The 21,100-nt window shown below is 39.1% G+C and overlaps 1 protein-coding gene across 4 annotated transcripts; it reads left to right on the top strand.

The window, feature by feature from the left end:
- Positions 1-200: 200 nt before the first annotated feature.
- Positions 201-19,410, top strand: LOC117904708 (RNA-binding protein 33-like). 4 transcript variants are annotated; one of them, XM_034817462.1, is made up of 4 exons: positions 227-285; positions 947-1,142; positions 1,266-1,544; positions 18,050-19,410. In XM_034817462.1, exons 3-4 carry the CDS (start codon positions 1,278-1,280, stop codon positions 19,196-19,198), a joined length of 1,416 nt encoding a protein of 471 aa, XP_034673353.1. In that variant the 5' UTR covers positions 227-285; positions 947-1,142; positions 1,266-1,277; the 3' UTR covers positions 19,199-19,410. The 4 variants fall into 4 exon arrangements, with proteins under 4 accessions (XP_034673354.1, XP_034673353.1, XP_034673352.1 ...); XM_034817461.1 differs by having other exon boundaries at positions 947-1,177; XM_034817463.1 differs by lacking the exon at positions 947-1,142 and having other exon boundaries at positions 201-285.
- The last annotated feature ends 1,690 nt before the right edge of the window (positions 19,411-21,100 follow it).

Below are 21,100 nucleotides of genomic sequence, written 5' to 3'. Positions count from 1 at the left end.
ATAATTCCGACTTCGGTCATCGATTAATTTTGTTCAAAAAATTTATATCTTAAAAAGAAAAAAATTGAAAATATTTGATAAAATTTCAAACAGAATTTAGTCGAAAAGAAATTAACGGATTTATACTTTTACATCAACTTTCAATTAACAGACCAGCTGAAGCCAAGAAACTACCAAACAAGCCCTCATTTTGATATACGAGTGGGGACCCCCTTCCAAGCCAAAACAAGCAAGGCATTTGGAATATTGGAGTGGACCGTGAAGTGAAGAGGTCGCAATTTCGCTGTAAGTCGATTCTCCGATGAGCTTTCACTTGGGTACACCACCAAAATCTGTGAATTAATTTCCTCGAGAATCTTCGTATTCTCTCAATTTTACTAATTTTTGAAATTTCAAATCTCGGAGATTCAATTCGCATGAATCCATCAAAGTTCATGGATAAGCAAATCACCGAGCTTTCTCCTTCCACAATCCACGATTTTCCCTACTTCTCAGACCTTCATGAAGAAGAAGACGAAGAAGATCACCTCTTCTCCAGCTCTAATTTCCTTCCAATTCGCCCCCTCCCAGTATGCCTCCCTCTCAAGTTTCTCTCTGTGTGATTCCTGTCTGTTTTGTAGGTTACTCATTGTCAATATTGGTGGGTTTAGTAAAAATTTCTAGGGTTTCAAGTGGCTTAATGATAATTGGGTCTGGGGTTGATGAATTTGAAGTTTATGGTCACTAGTTTTGGTGGGTGTATTAGTTTATAGATATTTTTGTTGGTTTCAGATGGATGCATGATGCATCTGTGTTGATGGTGTAGTAAAGATATATGTCGATTTTAGACTGATCCCTTGTATTGGACTTGCTATGAAAGTTAAATTGATGTCATTTGGAGCACAACAATATGTGTTGATATTATACTGTATGTGGAAGACTTCAACATTTTGTGTTCCTTATGAAGGTGGGTTCGACCCCAGGTGGTATGAACCCCTTGAGACTTCACCAATCATCAGTGAGATGTTTCAAATTGCTACTGAGGATTTTTGGTGATCACTGTTGCTTGGTATGTGTTATTGGGTGTGTTTGGAATGCAACTGGAGAGGAGAATCAGTTCACAGAGTAGATTCTTAGTAATATCAAGCATTTTATGAATTGAGGTGGGACAGCAAGGACTTACTATTTTCTGTGTGAGGTTGTGGATATGTTGTATTCTGTTTCTGCATGGCATTACGGTTTGTGAACTTGTGCAGTATTAACTGGGCTTCCATGATTGTATACAGAATAGCAGTTCCATGGACTGCTTTGATTCAGCAAAGGCTGCTCATGAGAAAGTTGGAACATCCTATGATGGAGCTTTGATTTCTGTGGTTGATAAAAAGATGAAGGAGCATACAGACACTTTCCTGCATGTTGTGGATGGTCTAATCACACGATTATCTCAACTGGAGAGCAGAACTCGCAACATTGAAAGTTATGTTGATGAGCTGAAAGCGTCCACTGAATATAATCATGGGAGAACTAATGGAAAGCTGAAGCAGTTAGAGAATACTCTAAGAGAGGTACTTATCACTGCTTCAATGCCCTTAAGTAGTATTGAGTTGTTGTTCATCAGTTGGGATATGAATTTATTTTTATTTTTTGCATTAATCTTCAAATATGCTATGACATGTTATACTGCAATTTCACTGAATTTGGTTTGTTCCAGAATTCCAACTCTATGGAATTTGAAAATCTTGCCTTTACTGTCAACTTGATATTGGGATTTTGGAGTTCAAGGAGTTTAAATACAATTCTAAATTTATTGGTATGTAAAGCGACCAAACATTGGATTTGGAATTGGGGCCTTTGGTTCCAATTTCAATGCCCCTAAGGTAACCTTAGTTATAATGAAGTTTCAGAATGTGCCTTGGACATAGTTGACAGAAAGTGTTATGATAGAATTTACAAGCAAATGGTATATTAAGGAACCACAAGAGTGCAAATTTGTAGGCCTCAAGCTGTTAATTGTGAAGTATATCTTACATGGGAATTCAACTGATTCATTTATGCATTTTAATATTTACATCATTGCAGTGTGATGTAGTTCATCTTGCTGTGGCATCTTTGTTTATGGTATTGTAGCATTAGTGTTACTCTAACCATATTGTAATTCGATACTGTTCACATTGTTCTGAAAGTGCTGTTTCACATTACCATAGATTTAAACTAGTAAAACTCTTTTATTTTGTTTCCTATTGTTTTACTTAAGAATCAAGATTGAGACTCATTTTGGTTTATGATAGGCATGAAAAGTGGAATGCAGCTTGCATGGACAGTAGGCAATTGTTTGTTGCTTCTATTTGGCTTGTCAATTCATGGTATTTGTTAAAGAAGATAATAAAACATGTTTCTTTTGGGCAGTTTTACGGTGGAAAAGTTATATTCTTGTCATTGATATTTTGTTAATTAGAATTTGAAAGATTTACCCTACGTTATTATTATAGAGCCCAACAAAAACCACTAAATGGGAAAAGGAAGCCATATTTTAAGATTTTTCCTTTTCAAATGGGAAGGTAAATGGCATTGTAGACATAAAAAAATTAGTGGATTAAATTACCACTAATTTGGTCTTCAAAATGAATAAATTAAAAAAAAAAAATATATGTATATCCTCTTTTGGATAAGTTTCCCTAATCTCCAACTATAAAAAGGATAATAATAATAATAATAAGAAAATTATTATTATTATTATCTTGTTAGTAAAACCTTTCGGGAGAAGAAAATTTGCTAAAATCAAGGAACTAAATCCCTTGAATTAAGCAACCAAAATTTTGGAATTTGATATTCAAATTCCCTATCTTCACCTATAAATAGAGGTGTCTTCTATCAAGATAAAAAAAGGGAGAAATCAGAAAAATCGAGAAAGGAAAATCCTAAGGAGAAAATCTAAAGGCGACTTTGTACTGGAAAAGAAACTTTACAACAAAAGAAAAAACTTCATCAAATTTTCCTGCAAGTTCGATAAATGGTAAAAGAACTGCTACATGTGTTTTTCGCCATTCAACGAGTTCATTCGGGAATAAGCCAATTGTGACCCTCGATTGATCTTCGAAATCCAAAAAACGTTATCGTCGTCTGCCAAAGTATGATCAAGGCAAAAGAAACAGAGGGAAAATATTCTTTTGGAAAATAATATTATTTTTGAGATTGTACCCACAATATTTTAATTTCAATAAATATTTTGTTTGCGTTATTTTCCTATTTTGTTTTGCTAATTTTGCAGAACTAAATTTACGAAATTTGTGTGTACAAATTTTTGGCACGCCCGATGGGACCTCTTTGCCTCTCATCTCTTTTATTAGAAGTTTGATCTCTATCACGTCGATGACACCCAAAAAAACTCTAGTTGTGCATGTCAACAAGGGCAATGACAAGATCATCATTGCACAATTGACACATGACACTGCTATGGGCCCCATGACTCGTAGCGAAGCAAAATCGACATCTTCACTCTCAACAAAACAAACAAGTGAGTCTGCTTGTTTGCTAAAACCGGTAAGAACACATGATGAGCACCAACCACTCATCACCTTGGCCTCTCTGGGGGCAAAGAGCCATAATCCTCATAGCAGGGGAAAACTCCCTTTAGCACTAAGGGACTTTGGGGATAAATCTCCTTGCTCTATTACCGATGCTAACTCTAGCATTAGCTCACACTTTGGATCACCAACTGGAATGTCAAAGGAGGAAAACTACTCTAATCGTTTCGACTCTTTTACTTCTCCTTTCTTGATGACTATGCCGGTAATGGAAACTGGTACTACATCCGTAGAGGAACAATTAACAAAGATGGCTCGTGTCATCGCCAAACTCACCAAGACGGTTGAGGAGAAAGATATGCAGATAGCCTCCCTCATAAACAAGGTTGAGGCACAAGTACAAAATACGGGTGAGTCAAGTCAAGGACTCAACCGCCTTCCGAATGTTGCATCTCCCCTTGATGATGCACCACATACGTATAGGACAATGCAAGTTGAGAGACAAACGACGAAATCTGCCTCAGTGACGCCATTATCTGTCCAACAACTTTAAGACATGATAACTAACACCATTAGAGTGCAGTACGGTGGACCCTCACAGAGTATGCTCATGTACTCTAAACCTTACACTAAGAGGATTGATAACCTATGTATATCTGTGGGTTATCAACCTCCAAAATTTCAATCATTTTATGGGAAAGGAAATCCAAAACAACATGTTGCCTATTTCATTGAAACTTGTAACAATACAGGTACAGATGGTGACTTATTAGTTAAACAATTCGTTCGTTCTCTCTGAGGGAATGCTTTCGATTGGTATATAGACCTTGCACCTAAGTGTATCTATAGTTGGGACCAAATGGAGCGTGAATTTCTCAGTTGTTTCTATAGCACCCAATGAACTGTAAGTATGATGGAACTTACTAACACTAAGCAATGGAAAGACGAGTCGGTTGTAGACTATATCAACCGTTGGCGTTCCTTAAGCCTTGACTGCAAAGATAGATTATCTAAGGTATCAGTCGTGGAGATGTGCATATAAGGAATGTATTGGGGTATCTTATACATTCTCCAAGGGATACGACCCCGTACCTTTGAAGAATTAGCTACCCAAGCACATGACATGGAACTCAGCATAGCCAACCATGGTTCTAAGAAGGACCTTACCGTTGATTGGCAACGAGAGAGACATGATGGGAAAAGGAGTGACAAGACCTTGAAGAAACCCATCTAGGAGTCAATGACGATAAATACGACTCCCGTCAAAATTTGAGTAAGGGATAAAAAGAAGGAAGTAAAAGAGGTTGGACTAATCCAAGAAAATAAGAGGCGTCGATTTACCTTGAAGGAATTAGAGGAGAAGAAGTATCCTTTTCTTGACTCTAATGTGCCTAACATGTTGGAAGACTTGCTCCAGAAAAAGGTTATTGAGTTACCTGAGTACAAGCGTCCAGAAGAAATGGATCGTGTTAATGATCCAAACTACTGTCATTACCATCGAATTGTTAGTCATCCTGTGGAGAAATGTTTCGTTTTAAAAGATCTCATAATGAAACTTGCAAAGTAAGGAAGAATTCATTTAGATTTGGATGAAGTAGTAAAGTCAAATCATGCTACAGTCACATTTGGGTCATTTGATCCTGTTCCATTACATGTTCGCTAGTACCATTCAATGCGAGTCACCGAAACCGTAGCAAACACAAGTGTCATGTCAGGATAGCCTTCTTCGCCTTTGCTCTGATAATAAATCAATGTCATATGACGAAGAAGGTTGGACATTGGTGACGCGAAGAAGACCTTGCAAGAAGCAAGTGTTGCATGCATACCCTAACCTTCATAGGAGGGGACGACATGAGTGGAATACTTGTCAATACCTAAAGAAGAAAGAAAAAAAGAATCCTGAAAGAAAACAAGCGATTGTGGAAATAGATGACCTTTTGGTCCAGAAACCCATCACCCCTATCACCTTAGGGGAATACTCCCCCCTAGGGTTCTTTGATAAAAGGGTGACAATATCAACTCATATGGTCTCTTGCAATGAGACTTCAAAAGAAGAGGGGTTAAGTGAAGATGAAGAAAGCATTCGTGGTGTTGAGTCAAGAAAAACTAAGGAAGAAGAGGGGGTAGTAGCAAGCTTACAACACCCACCCTCACCGTTTAGTAGCCATGAATGCTACAACTTCCTAATGAGATGCGAAATGCGTTGATTCAAGTACTTAAGAATCTAACACTCTATGCCAAAAAGAGTTGAGGATGAAAGCCACAACTGTGCCAAATGTTGTGCAGCCATCACCTTTACCAATGAAGACCTTCAGTTAGGGTCAAAACTATAATCAACCTCTGCTTGTTATCAGGTACATATGGGAACAAAATATCACTCGCATCTTAATTAATGGAGGGTTTGCAGTAAATATCATGCCCAAAGTAACAATGAAACGACTTGGGATTGCTACGAAAAAACTAACTCGAGTCGCCTAATGATCCAAGGCTTTAATCAAGGGGGACAACGAGCTATTGACATGATTCGCCCAGAGCTTGTTACGGGTGAGTGGAGTTCAAACACATTGTTTCATGTAATCGATGCAACAACATCTTACAATGTATTACTCGGGCGACCATGGCTTCATGAGAATGGGGTAATTCCTTCGACACTACACCAGTGTTTCAAATTCTCTATAGGAAGGGTAAAGAAAGTAGAGGCTGATACTAAGCCATTTACAGAAGTCGAGTCTTATTTTGCTGATGCTAAATTTTACATAGAAAATGATGCTATAGAGGAAGTCCTTCATGCTAAACTTAAGGGAAAAGTTGAACAATGTAAGTCGACATTAGTAGAGGAAATTTCACAACCAATGATGACTAGAATTGAAGAAAAAGAGAAATCTTCAAAAAAATCGACACTGGACTTGACGATTGTCACTACTTCCCTAGCTTTTAGGTACATCCCAAGATCTTGACGAAGTGAGGGTCAACCACCTTTCATAGAAGACAAAAACAAAGTACAACCTAGAAGATTGGAAAATGGGAACCTTCTGGTCTTGAAAGAAGATGCGACCATTCCCCTTCCAAACTTACAACTTATCTCTAGGGATGAGACACAAAAATCCGTCAAATCCTCAAGAGATCAAACAAAACAAGAATTCTTTCCTGGTAAAATAATAGATGAGGAGTTCAACCCTAAGGCTTATAAGTTATTAGCCAAGGCAGGGTATGACTTCACTTTGTCATCACGATTAGGAAAACTTTGTCCCGAGACTACAGGTGAAAAGATGCATGGCCTTAATGAAACTCAAAAGAAGTTGAAACAACAAGGATATGCAGTCAAACCTTCTAGGACAGGTTTAGAGTTTGTACCTTTCGAGCTTATCAAAATTTCAGCTAAGACTAAGAAGACTAAGGCAAGTACACAACATATCACTGTAGAAGACATGGAAGAGAGTAGTGGGTTAAATTCTCCTTCTCGAATTTCAGTATTTGATCGGATTGAAGCTCCAATTACACGAGCTTCAGTGTTCACTAGGTTGGGCAATTTTAACCAAGTAGAACGAAATTTAGCACATATCCCACAAAGGTCAATACAACAAAGGATTGGGACTCTACCCCGAAAGTCATGGCGACAAAATCCCAATAAGAAGCAGTGTATTGAACTAAAGGAGGATGCAAAGACAAGAAGTTTAATCCCATCAAGGATGAAGCGCCATTCAACTTGGGAAATTTGTACTAATGGTTCATTAAAAGTAAAACGACATACCATTGTAATCACCAAGTAGTTAGACAAGGGATGCCCCAAAGATGTTGAAGAAAGTTCGACGCACACTAGCTACCATGTTACAGTGCAAGTTGACTCTAATTCAAAATTTTAGAAGATGAACTAAGGGAAACTCCTCAAGTATTCGAGGACGGGGGGGGGGGGGGGGGGGGGGGGGGGGCAAGCCACTATAAATGAGTTAAAAGAGCTCAATTTAGGAACAAATGAAAACCCAAGGCCAATCAATGTAAGTATGCTTCTAAGTCCTTCTAAAGAGAAAAGTTATTTTGGGTTGTTACTCGATTATAAAGATGTCTTTGCATGGTTATACAAAGAAATGTCAGGTCTTGATCCAAAAGTTGCAGTAGATCAACTTATGATGAAGCATGGTGTCTGACCGATTAGGCAAACCCAAAGACGATTTCGACCAGAACTTGTTTTGCAAATAGAAACCGAAATTGACAAATTGATTGAAGCTGGTTTCATTAGGGAGGTAAAGTACCCGACATGGATTGCGGACATCGTTCCAGTTAAGAAAAAGAATGGGTAGATCCATGTTTGTGTGGATTTCAGAGATTTAAACAATTCTTGCCCAAAAGATGACTTCCCATTACCAATCATCGAGCTTATGGTTGATGCAACTACTGGTCATGAAGCTTTATCCTTCATGGATGGATCATTGGGATATAATCAAATACGAATGACGCTAAGGGATGAAGAGCTTACTGCATTTCGTACCCCAAAGGGTATTTATTGTTACAAAGTGATGCCTTTTGGACTAAAGAATGCAGGTGCAACATATCAACGTGCTATCTTTGATGACATGTTCCATAAGAATGTTGAGTGCTATGTTGATGACCTGGTTGTAAAGTCTAGGAAGAGAGAAGATCACCTGCAAGATCTCCATACGATGTTTGACAAGTTAAGAAGGTACCAACTCAAAATGAACCCCCTCAAAGCTTTTGGTGTTACTTCTGGTAAGTTTCTAAGGTTTATTGTTCGACACCGTGAAATTGAAGTGAATCAATCTAAGATCGCAGCCATTCGAGATATGCTAGAGCCGAGGAATCTTCAAGAACTTAGAAGTCTTCAAGGATGTCTTGCTTTCATTTGACGGTTTATTTCAAACCTTGCAGGACGATGTCAACCCTTTAATCGACTTATGAAGAAAGATGTCCCATTTGTTTGGGACGAAGCTTGTCATAATGCCTTCGAGAGCATAAAAAAAATATTTGGCTAATCCACCAATCTTAGGTGCTCCTATGGCAGGGAAGCCATTGATACTCTACATTGCCGCACAAGAATGCTCTCTTGGAGCACTACTTGCACAAGAAAATGAGGAGAACAAAGAAAGGACATTATATTACCTAAGTCGAACTCTAACAGGACCAGAATTAAATTACTCCCCAATAGAGAAAACTTGTCTTGCTTTAATCTTCTCGACAAAAAAGTTAAGACATTACATGTAGGCATACACAGTACACTTAATAGCACACACTGATCCCATTAAGTATGTGCTTATCAAAGCCAATTCTTTCAGGACGATTAGCAAGATGAGGGTTGTTACTCACTGAGTATGAAATAATCTACATCCCTTAAAAGGAAGTCAAAGGACAAGCACTTGCAGACTTTTTGGCAGATCATCCTATCCCTACAGCATGGGAAATATCAGATGACTTCCCTGATGAGGAGATCTTTTATGTTGACATTTTCCTTCGTGGATGATGTTCTTCGATGGGTCAGCACGCTATGATGGAACAGGTGTAGGTGTTGTATTTGTCTCACCACAAAGACAGATACTACCGTATTCATTTGTTCTTAGTGAGAGATGCTCTAACAACGTCGCTGAATACCAAGCCTTAATTATTGGTCTACAAATGGCAATTGAAATGAAAATCATAAGCTTAGAGATATGTGGGGATTCTAAGTTGGTAATCAATCAACTTTTATCCTTATATGAGGTTAAAAGTGATGACTTAGTTCCTTACTTCCAATATGCTACCCAACTGATGGAAGAGTTTGAGTAAATCTCTTTAGTTCATATCCTGCGAAAAGAAAACCAAATGGTAGATGCTCTAGCTAATCTAGCCACAAGTTTGACACTACTTAAGGATGAGACTGTACATGTCCCTTTTTTCCATAAGTGGGTACTGCCACCATTGCTAATATTACAAGAAGAAGAAGTAAACACTACATCAGTATTCACTATTGACAACGAAGATTGGCGACAACCATTAATTGACTACTTAGAGCATGGGAAGTTACCTGATGAACTAAGGCATCGAATGGAAATACGACGTCAAGCTCCACACTTCATTTACTACAAAGAACCACTTTATTGACGCTCATTCGATGGAGTACTTCTTTGATGCCTATGAAGAGAAGAGGCAAATCAAGCAATTGAAGAAGCCCATTCTAGGATCTGTGAGGCTCACCCGTCAGGGCCAAAACTTCATTTTCGAATAAAAAAGATGGGATACTATTGGCCAACTATGGTTAAGGATTGTATGGAATATGCAAAGAAGTGTCAATCATGCCAATTCCACTCAAATTTTATACACCAACCCCCTGAGCCACTCCATCCTACAATTGCGTCATGGTCATTTGATGCATGGGGACTTGACGTGGTCGGACCCATTACTCCTAAATCCTCTGCTGGGCATGCTTACATATTAGCAGCAACAAATTATTTTTCTAAGTGGGCAGAAGCTGTGCCACTTAGAGAAGTGAAGAAAGAAAATGTAGTGAACTTTATTCGAAGTAATATTATCTATCGGTATGGGGTGCCAAGATACATAATCACTGACAATGGGAAACCCTTCTATAACAAATTGATGAGCAATCTCTGTGAGAGGTTCGGTTTCAAACCACATAATTCATCAATGTACAATGCATCGGTCAATGGTCTCGTAGAAGCATTCAACAAAACCCTTTTCAATTTCTTGAAGAAAATTGTTGATAAGTCAAAGAGGGATTGACATGAACGAGTAGGAGAAGCACTTTGGGCATATCGAACAACATATCGAACGCCTATACAAGCAACCCCTTATTCCCTCGTTTATGGTGTAGAAGCTATATTGCCCCTTGAGCGTCAAATCCCTTCATTAAGGATTGCTATACATGAAGGACTAACTGATGAAGATAATGCCAAGTTACATCTTCAAGACTTAGAAGCACTAGACGAAAAACGACTCGAAGCCTAACAACGCTTAAGTGTTATCAAGCACGTTTTTCAAGAGCTTTTAACAAAAAGGTTCGTCTTCGGTCTTTTCAAGTTGGTGATCTAGTTCTTGCCATTTGTAGACCCATCATCACCACACATAAGACTGGGAGCAAATTTACATCAAAATGGGATGGACCTTATGTGGTGCAAGAAGTTTACACCAATGGTGCTTATAAGATTGTCGCCGAAGACGGATTAAGAATTGACCCTATCAATGGCAAATTCTTAAGTGTTATTATGCTTGAGTCACACTACGCTCTTGCCTCGCATGAACGTAAACTGTGTACAGTACAAAAAAAAAAAAGTTTGCTAAGTTGAAAACCTGAAAAGGTGACTTAGGTAAGAATTAGGACATATGCTCGCAAGATTAAATTTTTCTTTTAGTCTTGGCAAAAGTTAGAGCATAAAAAAAAAATAAAAATAAAGTTTGCTAAGTTGAAAACCTAAAAAGGCGACTTAGGCAAAAGTTAGGACATATGCTCGCAAGATTAAATTTTTCTTTTAGTCTTGGCAAAAGTTAGAGCGTAAAAAAAAAATAAAATAAAAAAAATGGAACTATGTTTGACTTGATCCCCTCTCTTTGAAGGGTATGTAGGCAACTCGGGGAAACCACTTGAGTTCAGTCACTACAAAAAAAAAAGTCTAATTTTTATTAATAAATAAATCTGGCTAACAAATATTAGGCTTTATTACATCTTAATAAAAATAAAATAATGAATGAAGGAAAAGAATGAGAGCTAAAAGTAAGTAAAAAGGTACAATGATCACATCCACACCAAGCATGCAAGCTTGTCACGTTGAGTCCTTAAGGCTTCTTGAAGTGTCTTTAAAGCCTTGACATCGACATCAGTAAGCACGGGGGTTTGGGCGATAATGACGCGTTCTTTCCTCAAGCGAGAACATCATTCTGTTTATTGACTATAATCTCATCGATCTCCAAGATTGAGTTATGAAGGCGCTCCTTTTGTATACCTAGTTGCTCCAATTCCTTCTTACGTGCTTCCTGTTTAGCTTTGAGAGTAGCTAAGTCAACCTTTAATGATTGACGACGGTTTGTCTATACACCCTCAGAGTTTAGACCATCTACAATCTGAGACGCAATAATAGCTAAACATTCGCTTTGTACTTTCAGAGATATCTTCATAGAATGGGTGCATTGCACTGCATCGAGGTGATCTACACTTTCCATGTACTTCTCAATTTGAGACTTCAATGGTGAAGGGTCCACTCCAATCTTCGTGATGGCATTGAAAATCTCATCAATTTTTTCTCTCAATAATGGGAGACACTCATTGGAAGTTTTGATAATCATCTCCTTAATGCCTTCTCCTATCATAAGTGCTGCTTGGCGTTGGGCATTAAGGATGATTTGTTCAACGTCAAATGTGTGAGTGGAAGTAGAAGGAGCAACCTCAGTAGGGCATGGAGATTGTTGTTCAGCAATTAAACCTGCAACTACTAAAAGTGTCAATTCATCATATGTTGTATCTTCAATTATGGTATTTTGACCTTGAGATTCAATCAGAACATCACTTAAGATGTTAGTAATACCTTCATTAGTTGGTTGACTATTGGCATAAGCGGAAAGAGAAGGGGCTGGTGTGTAAATTGGATATTGAGAAAGCCTACGACAGCATTAGTTGGAACTTCCTTATGAAGGTCTTGAAAAAGATGGGCTTTGGGTCTCGTTGGATGGAATGGATGTGGTGGTGTCTTTCAACGGCAAAATTTTCTGTCCTTATTAACGGGGTGCCAAAAGGTTTCTTCTCTAGCTCCAAGGGCCTGCGTCAGGGAGATCCAATTTCTCCTTATCTTTTTATCTTGGGCATGGAAGTACTGAGTGCACTCATTAGATGGGCTGTGCAGGGGAATTTCATTTCTGGGTGTAGGCTAAGAGGGAGAGGGGGTGCAGAGATGAATGTGTCTCATCTGCTCTTCGTAGATGACACTATTATCTTTTGTGAAGCTAGAAAGGATCATTTAACCCATCTTGGCTGGATTTTGGCGTGGTTTGAGGCGGCTTCTGGGCTTAGGATCAATCTGGCCAAGAGTGAACTTATCCAGTTGGGGAGATTGATAATATTAAGGAAATGGCGGTGGAATTAGGCTGCAGAGTTGGGAGCCTTCCGGTTAAATATTTGGGGTTGCCTCTTGGGGCCTGGCACAAAGCCTTGTCCACGTGGGATGGGGTGGAGGAAAGAATGAGGAGAAGACTTGCGCTTTGGAAAAGACAATATTTGTCTAAGGGCGGGAGAATCACCCTCATTAAGAGTACTTTGGCCAGCATTCCCATCTATCAAATGTCCATTTTTAGAATGCCTAAGTCAGTGGTTAAAAGGCTTGAGAAATTACAAAGAGATTTTCTTTGGGGAGGGGGAAGCACGAGTAGGAAAATCCATTTAATTAATTGGGAGGTGGTGTGTACTCAAAAGGAGAAGGGGGGTCTTGGTATTAGGAGGATTGGGTCATTGAACAAGGCCTTATTGGGCAAGTGGATTTGGAGATTTGCCTTTGAAAAGGATGTCTTGTGGAAGAAGGTGATCGGGGTGAAGCATGGTTTGGAGGGATGTGGTTGGAGATCTAAGGAAGTTCGTGGGCCCTTTGGAGTGGGAGTTTGGAAGGAGATTTTGAAGGAGACGAGCTGGTGTTGGGATAACATGAAGTTCAGGGTGGGGAGGGGAACTAAGATTATGTTCTGGACTGACCATTGGTGCGGCAACGCAGCGCTGTCCCAAGCGTTTCCCTAGATTTTTGCCTTGGCAGTGTGCAGTAACGAATCGGTGAATGAGGTGTGGGACCCAAGGCTTGGCCAAGGAGGGTGGAATCTCAGACTGTCTAGAGATTCTAATGACTGGGAGCTGGTGTTAATAGAAGACTTGCTTTTTCTGCTAAGGGACATTATGGTAACCCAGAGGAGGACTCAGTGTTATGGAAAGGAGGGGATTTTGACAGTTTTCGGATTTGGGTGGCTTACAATCTACTGGCAGCCCCTAACCCTCTCGTTTTTCCGGGAAAAAAATATTTGGGTGGACAAGGTCCCAACCAAAGTTGCTTTTTTTGCGTGGGAGGCTACTTGGGAAAAAATCCTCACGTTGGATAGGCTGCAAAAGCATGGGTGGCAGCTCCCTAATCGTTGTTTTTTGTGTGGTTGTGAAGAGGAAAATGTAAATTACATTCTTTTACATTGTACAGTGGTTAGGGCCCTATGGGATATTGCCTTTGCCTTATTTGGGGTTCAGTGGGTGTTTCCAGAGAAGGTCAAAGAGGCATTATTATGTTGGCGGGGCCCTTTTGTGGGTAAAAAAAGGAAAAAGATATGGAATTCCATTCCGTTATGTATTTTTTGGACAGTTTGGAAGGAAAGAAATAGACTAGCTTTTAGAGGGGGATCTTTGGCTATTCAGAGTCTTAAGAATTCTTTTGTATGTAGTCTGTGGAGTTGGGCTAAGGTGTATAGGGGAGAGGAGTCCTCTTCACTTTTAGGCTTCTTGGAATGGGTAGCGGTTCCCTAAGGGCTGGTGAGGTGTTCCTGTTTTTGCTCTTTTGGCCTTGTGGCTGCTTTGTATACTTCCTGTATGCGGTGCGGCCTTTCGGCCTTCTTTAATATATTTTGCTCTCGCTTATCAAAAAAAGAAAAGTAATACCTTCATCACCCAAATGAGAATGAGGTAAAGGAAATGGGATGATAAAGTGATTATCTCGTTGCATAGTCAATGTAAAGGGCATTGACTCCCTAGTAGCAACAACATTTTCAAAACGATCCTTAGGAGAGGACTCATCCCCTTCATTGACAAATTGGTTATCACCCGCCACCTAAGGCAAATATTTATTTTTGTTAGTATCAATGCAAAAAAAAAAAAAATTACCTCACCATCAAGTTCTGTTGGTCGAGTAGAAGTTGAGACGTCATCAAAGAAGACATCTGCATCAAGAGGATGAGAGTTGGTCTCTTCATAGTACACATGGTTGGGTCTAATCTTTCGGCGTTTGAAGTGACATTCACTTGTATTTTCAGAGTCGTTGTCTGACACATAAAGACCCTGTGCATTGTTATGTTGCTTAAAAGTCTTGTGACAGTGAGTACTACCACCATTGAAAATAGTTTCCTCATGCTCTGAGTGTGTAGAAGTATTAGTTCGATGTTTACTCATTGAGAAGCTCTTGAATCATCAGGTAAATCATCAAAATCATTCTCAACATTGTCTTTAACATTCTCCTTAGTAGAAACACTTGAGTCATCCTCATGCGTTCTATTCTTTAAAGATTTTGAGGGTATTTGCTGAGAAGAATCAAGAGGGAGCTCTATACAAACAACGGTAAGAATTTCCTTATCAGGATTACACACTCTGATCCACCAATCCGCATAAGCCTTGGTGACTGAAAACTCTTCAAGACTATGATAATCTAGTATAGTAACTTTGGAATAGGTACCCAGCCTGGTGCATAACTCCCAATGTTGATACACCGCCTCTAAAGTTCCAGTGCGAAAAATCTCTAGCAAACCCCCCGGAAGGTCTTGAGGATATCCAAATTGCCTGGAAAACTGATAAGGATAATACGGTTGGATCACCCGATGGTTACCTTGTTGCAAAGATAAATAGCGAGAGCGAAGACTTATGAGATAAGAAGCTTTGGTAACACTAATAGATTCATTATCAGTCCAGTGCACATGCTCCTTGAGGCGCAATGCCAAGTGGTCCAACTTTACGCCTTTGCAAGACATCATCAAAGCCTGAACTTGCAAATCATCAAAACACTTAGCAGAAAACTCGGCAACGTAATAAGTCATCCGTGGGGGATGGTTCCAAGAAGGAGAAATGAAATGGGTGTCGAAATATTCACCTAACCATCCCTATAAGTAATGAATAGGGAAAATAGATGCATTAGTCTCAGGTTTCAAAGAACAAGCAATTTCATTTAAGCCGTTGTAAATGCTTGCTAACACCAGAACAACAAGGCTAAATGGCTCACCTTAAGCCATTCTACTAGCTACCTTGAAGACTCTAGGACGAATCAAATTGACACCCCCTTAAAGAAGAACAAACTTACATAACCAACATGCTAAAAAAGTGGCCAAGTAAGTCTCTTTAACATCTGTCTCAGCTACGCCAAGGTTGTTAAAAACTTCCATCTTCAACTGAGTACGAGATTTAATAGGATCAATTTCCCTAGAGGGGTTATGAGGCTTCTTAGGCCTCTGCGCCTTATTCCTTGTACTTTTCTTTGGAGGTTTTGCATACTTCATAGAGCCTTTGTACCAAAATGACACCCAAGAGGCTAACTTGACTGAAGACTTCCCTTTCGTCTCAGAGCAAATTCGATGATATGCAAGGAATAAGTTTCGACAACTTGGTGGGAGTGAGGACTTTGTTGCATCATTAGATAACTTTTCCGTGCTCAGTACCATCTCATCATAAAAAGATCCAATGATGGGCAGTCCAGCAATACGATACAAGTCCCAAAGAGAGATAGAAACCTCTCCAATGGAAGTATGCAATGTGTTAGTGGTAGGACACCAACGTTTGCAAAAGGCCCTAATTACAGGCATGACGATCATAGCTCAATAAGGATGCAAAAATAGCTTCATAAAGCTTACATCCTTTAAGAAATGGTCCATGCCGACCCAATACCTCCTTAACCCATTCCCAATATCCTTCGGTAAAGAAAGATTCCCCAAGTACTTTGAATGAGCTTCCCCATTTGTCTTCTCCATCACGAACACGAGAACCCAACAATCCAAATTCATCATGAACTTCGGTAGTAGTTGGGTGGGAGGAATTCAGCAGCAGAACATCAGAAATAGGTTTCACCTTATTAAGTTTTGAATTGCTGATATTTGTAAGCTTGCAAGATGCAACTCGGGACCAGGAAGAAATGTGTAATGGGTCCTTTGTCATTGGCACTGACAAAGATTGAAGGTCAGTAAGTGACTTATGCACTGACAAGGTAGTCCCTTCCTCAAAATCTTTACTATCATCCTCAAGAATGGTTACGGTCTTCTCCTTGAAACATTTGAAGAACGCCATCCTACAAAAAAAAAAAAAGAAAAAAAAAAAGGAAGGTAGAAAGAGAGATGAATAAAATATGGGTCTAAGTTTTTAGATGCTACTATGCATTTAAGTCAGGCCAATCCGCATGGGTGAAGACCTTAGCACTCAAGTCGTATTAAGTGTTGAAAGTACAACACCATGTAGCATCAAGGCCATAACTTGTTTGCATAGATTCCAATTATTATTCTAATTTTAATTAAATGTTAAAACTTGAATATTACTTTGCATTCAAGTCAAGCCAATTTGCATGAGTGAAGACTTTAGCACATGACAATGCATGTAAGTGATGCGTTTTGAAGTGGGGGCATTTGTAGACATAAAAAAATTAGTGGATTAAATTACCACTAATTTGGTTTTGAAAATGAATAAATTAAAAAAAAATATATATATCCTCTTATGATAAGTTTCCCTAATCTCCAACTATAAAAATGATAATAATAATAATAAGAAAATTATTATTATTATTATCTTGTTGGTAAAACCTCCTGAGAAGAAAATTTGCTAAAATCAAGGAACTAAATCCCTTGAATTAAGCAACTAAAATTCGGGAATTTGAAATTCAAATTTCCTATCTTCACCTATAAATAGAGGTGTCTTCTATCAAGAGAAAAAAAGGGAGAAATCAGAAAAATCGAGAAAGGAAAATCCTAAAGAGAAAATCCAAAGGCGACTTCGTACGGGAAAAGAAGCTTTATAACAAAAGGAAAAGTTTCATCAAATCTCCCTGCAAGTTCGATAAACGGTAAAAGAACCGCTACACGTGTTTTTCGCCATTCAATGAGTTTATTCGGGAATAAGCCAATTGTGGCCCTCGATTGATCTTCGAAATCCATAAAACGTCATCGTCGTCTTCCAAAGTGTGATCAAGGCAAAAGAATTAGAGGGAAAATATTTTTTTTGGAAAATAATATTATTTTTAAGATTATACCCACAATATTTTAATTTCAATAAATATTTTGTTCGCATTATTTTACTATTTTGTTTTGCTAATTTTGCAGGACTAAATTTACGAAATTTGTGCGTATAGGCATCTGAGCCAAGACATGAACACAAGGCTCTTCTCAACATAAAACAAATTGATCAGAAATCAGGATCTTGAAAATAATTGTTGGATGTCATCAGTCCCTTTTTTCTTTTGGTTTATGGTTTACTTGGGGAAGGGAATGGAGAGGGATTGTTGAAAATATTGAAGGAAAACTACTCTAGTCTTGAATATAGCTGTAAAACTTATCATCTCTAATGAGTGTACCATGCATGGCTCTACTCTAGGGGTCACTTTAGTAAGGGTTTTTGTTTGATAAGAGAACTACATTATGTGCATTGGTTCTGGTTTGAATGGGACTCAATAACTTTAATGGTCCTAGATTTTGGTGTGTTTTTTGCATAAAAGAATTGTTCCATATGATTTCGGTAATAAATCTCTTCAGGTTTTAGAATTCATATTTTTGCATGGTACTGGAGGGTTCTTTTTAACTCACCTAAAAAGCCTCTCAAGCTCTGATCCATTGTGAAAAATCATGTGCAGGTCCAAGGTGGCATACACGACTTAAGAGATAAACAAGAAATAGTGGAGGCTCAGCTGCAGCTTGCTAAGCTTCAAGTGTCCAAAGGTAAGCTGCAAGCAGAGAGCCAAATCAGTGCTACACAAGCTCAAATAGTGCAAGGAATATCTTCAACCACTCCTCAGCAAACCCACCAACCACTGCTGGTTCCTGTTTCTTGTCAACAACCTCCTCCTGCTCTTCTTTCTAATGCCTCTCCATCCCTAAATCACCAGAATCCACCACCTCCACCACCACCACCACCACCCCCACCACCACCTGTCTCAGCAGCAGTACAGCTTCCTACACAAGTACCTCAGAACCAAATTTCCTTTTCACATCCTGGATCTTACTACTTGCCACATCCTTCGGCTCCAGGAACCACACATCAGCAATGCCAAATTCCTCCAGCTCCACAATCGCAGCTACCGCCTTCAGTACCACATCAGCCTTACCAACCAGCCCCTCAATTACAACCCTCACAATTACTGCAATTACCACACGTGCCCCCACATCTTAGTGCAGTTAATCCCCAAGTCCCTCCATCAGGCCACCCTCTCAAAGAAATCCCTTACATGTCATCTCAAAGCTACCCTCCAAGCTTCCATCAACCCCCTTTTAGGCCACCTAGCAGTGTGCCCTCCACCCAACAGTTTTACAAGGGTTCTACTCTGAAGATGGATGAAGAACCACCAAGCAGACCGAATTCAGAGTTTCCCACCGGGTATGGAACACCACCTGCATATGCTCATTTGAGTGACTTTTATGCTCGCAGTGGATCTAATTCCTACTCCAATGATTCAACAATGAAACCTTTGCAATTCTCACCTTTGGCTTCCGTCCCAAGTGGTGGAACCAGCTATACACAACTCCCTACTGCCCAGATACTACCACATGCACTGCCCGCTGCCTCCAGTGTGGGTGGTGGGTCAGGTCCAAGTGTGACAGGAAATAGGATTTCAAGTGACGATGTTGTTGACAAAGTTGCAGCAATGGGATTTCGAAGAGACTTGGTGAGAGCAACGGTGAGGAAACTAACAGAGAATGGGCAATCAGCGGACCTTAATGTTGTGCTTGATAAGCTGATGAATGATGGGGAGGATCAAGCCCAGACAGTTTGGTTTACCCGATAACTTTGTGTTTCCTCCAATACTTTGATTTCACCTGTATAGTGACCTTCATACCCTTTGTATAGGAGATAGCACAACATGTTTCTGGATCTATGTTGTTTGATTGAATGTCCCTTTTGCCACTGCTGTTAGTTGTGATTGTTGTATAGTATAAGATTGCTAATGCTGGCAATATATGGTTTTGTCGTCTTTGATTCCAAATACTGGTTTACACCTCTCCATGTTTTCCTGTTTCTGTATTCTGGAAATGCATCCATTCAGAGTGATTTCCTAGGAGCCAGTGACATGAAAAACTGGCATTATATAGGTGGCAATTCTTTTTAGCACCCAGAGTCTTCTACAGAGGATTGGTTTATTTCATGACAATCCAGATGAAACTCTCATCCAATCAAATTTTGGGTATGAATATCTTGTGATGCAGTTATGTGGGTTCAAAGCATAGTATAACCTAACCCCAAAGAGTTTGAATTTTCAAACTCTCCAAAGTTGAAGTATCTCAAGTTTCACGACATTATAACTTTTTGGAGGCCATGGTCAAACACCACTTTGCCTTCTTTAAAGGTAGGCATTGGGTGGAAAGTGCAATCATAGGCTCACAGTGTCTGGTTCAGTGTTAGGAGGGGGAATTCTTCCCTAAAAAAATCAATGACAGTGGAGCTCATGTTTCCTTTTTGAGGATCCATTTTACATGATAACCTGCAAGTCTCCAACCAATTCTTACTAAAGGGACTTGGACTGAAAAGTGCTCCGGGAATCTTGTTACTAATGCTCTATGGGACATTAATAGTTGTCATTTTCTGCTTTGATATCGTGGGGTCCTCATTTTAAGGGTATCAACCTTCTTGACAGCTTGGCTAGGCCTCTAGTCACGCACAGTTCTTGCCTGTAAAGATTTTCAGGCACTCGATAAAGTCGGCTCCATTTTAGCACCAGAAAGGCATAGGATTGAAGTCCCATGTGTCAGGCTAGCGAGCTAAACTCTTTAGTAAATTTTATCATTAATATGATGAGTTTCATTTAGTAGATAAATTTCTATAACTATGGTGTAGTGGGGTAGAAGCTAAGATCGAAGTAATGCCCAGAGTACCGATGGCACGTGACATTTACTCAGTAGGGGACCTAATGAATAGACAAATGCCTGCCCTGAGAAGGACCATGCCCTCAATTGGTGCTGCTTTCATGACACACTTGACTTTTATTCTTCCCCTCCTTAGGACCACGTTTGGGGACATACAGTGACCAGCCTTAAACGTATTAAGCTGCCGAGGCCTCTTAAGCTTTTGGTATCATCTGGTGGAAGATTGCTAAGACTGAGCTCTCTAGACGTCAATCTGGTCCCTATGCTGTAATATGGCTTTAATACTACTTTTACCAAATCCAGATTTTGTGGACCCTAAATCAGCTTGGAGGTCCAGGCCATTTGGACATTAGGGTTTTAGGTGTTTCATCCCTTTCGTCTTTATTTCATTTGGCTACATTCAAAACAAAGATGAGTCATACCCCCCCCCTCCTCTTTTTTTGTCTCAAGTTTTTACTGTTTTTTGATCTTTAAATTAATTTTTATTTTCTCTAAAAATTTTAAAATTCTAACTTTTATATCAAGACCTAAAAATTCTTTTATATTAAGTGAGTCTCACTTTTTTACTTTTACAATATCAAGATCTTTGAACAATATGGGGACAATAATTTGGATATGTCTTCTTGATAAGTTGAAAGGGTTGGGGAATCAATTGGACCAATTTATTTATAAATATATATACAACATGTTTTTCAAAAATTAAAATATAAAAGAAGGTTGTTTTTATTTATTTTTATTTTTTTTTGCCCCTAGTCACTTCAAGGGTACTTATCCATACCTTGACTCCAATGAATGAATGACACTTGTAAAGTAAGTTTTATTTCAAA

This window comes from Vitis riparia, chromosome 17, assembly GCF_004353265.1.
Source record: "Vitis riparia cultivar Riparia Gloire de Montpellier isolate 1030 chromosome 17, EGFV_Vit.rip_1.0, whole genome shotgun sequence".
NCBI classification, from domain to species: domain Eukaryota; kingdom Viridiplantae; phylum Streptophyta; class Magnoliopsida; order Vitales; family Vitaceae; genus Vitis; species Vitis riparia.
The sequence above is the reverse complement of the archived record's forward strand: the minus strand, read 5'-3'. Positions and strand labels throughout refer to the sequence as shown.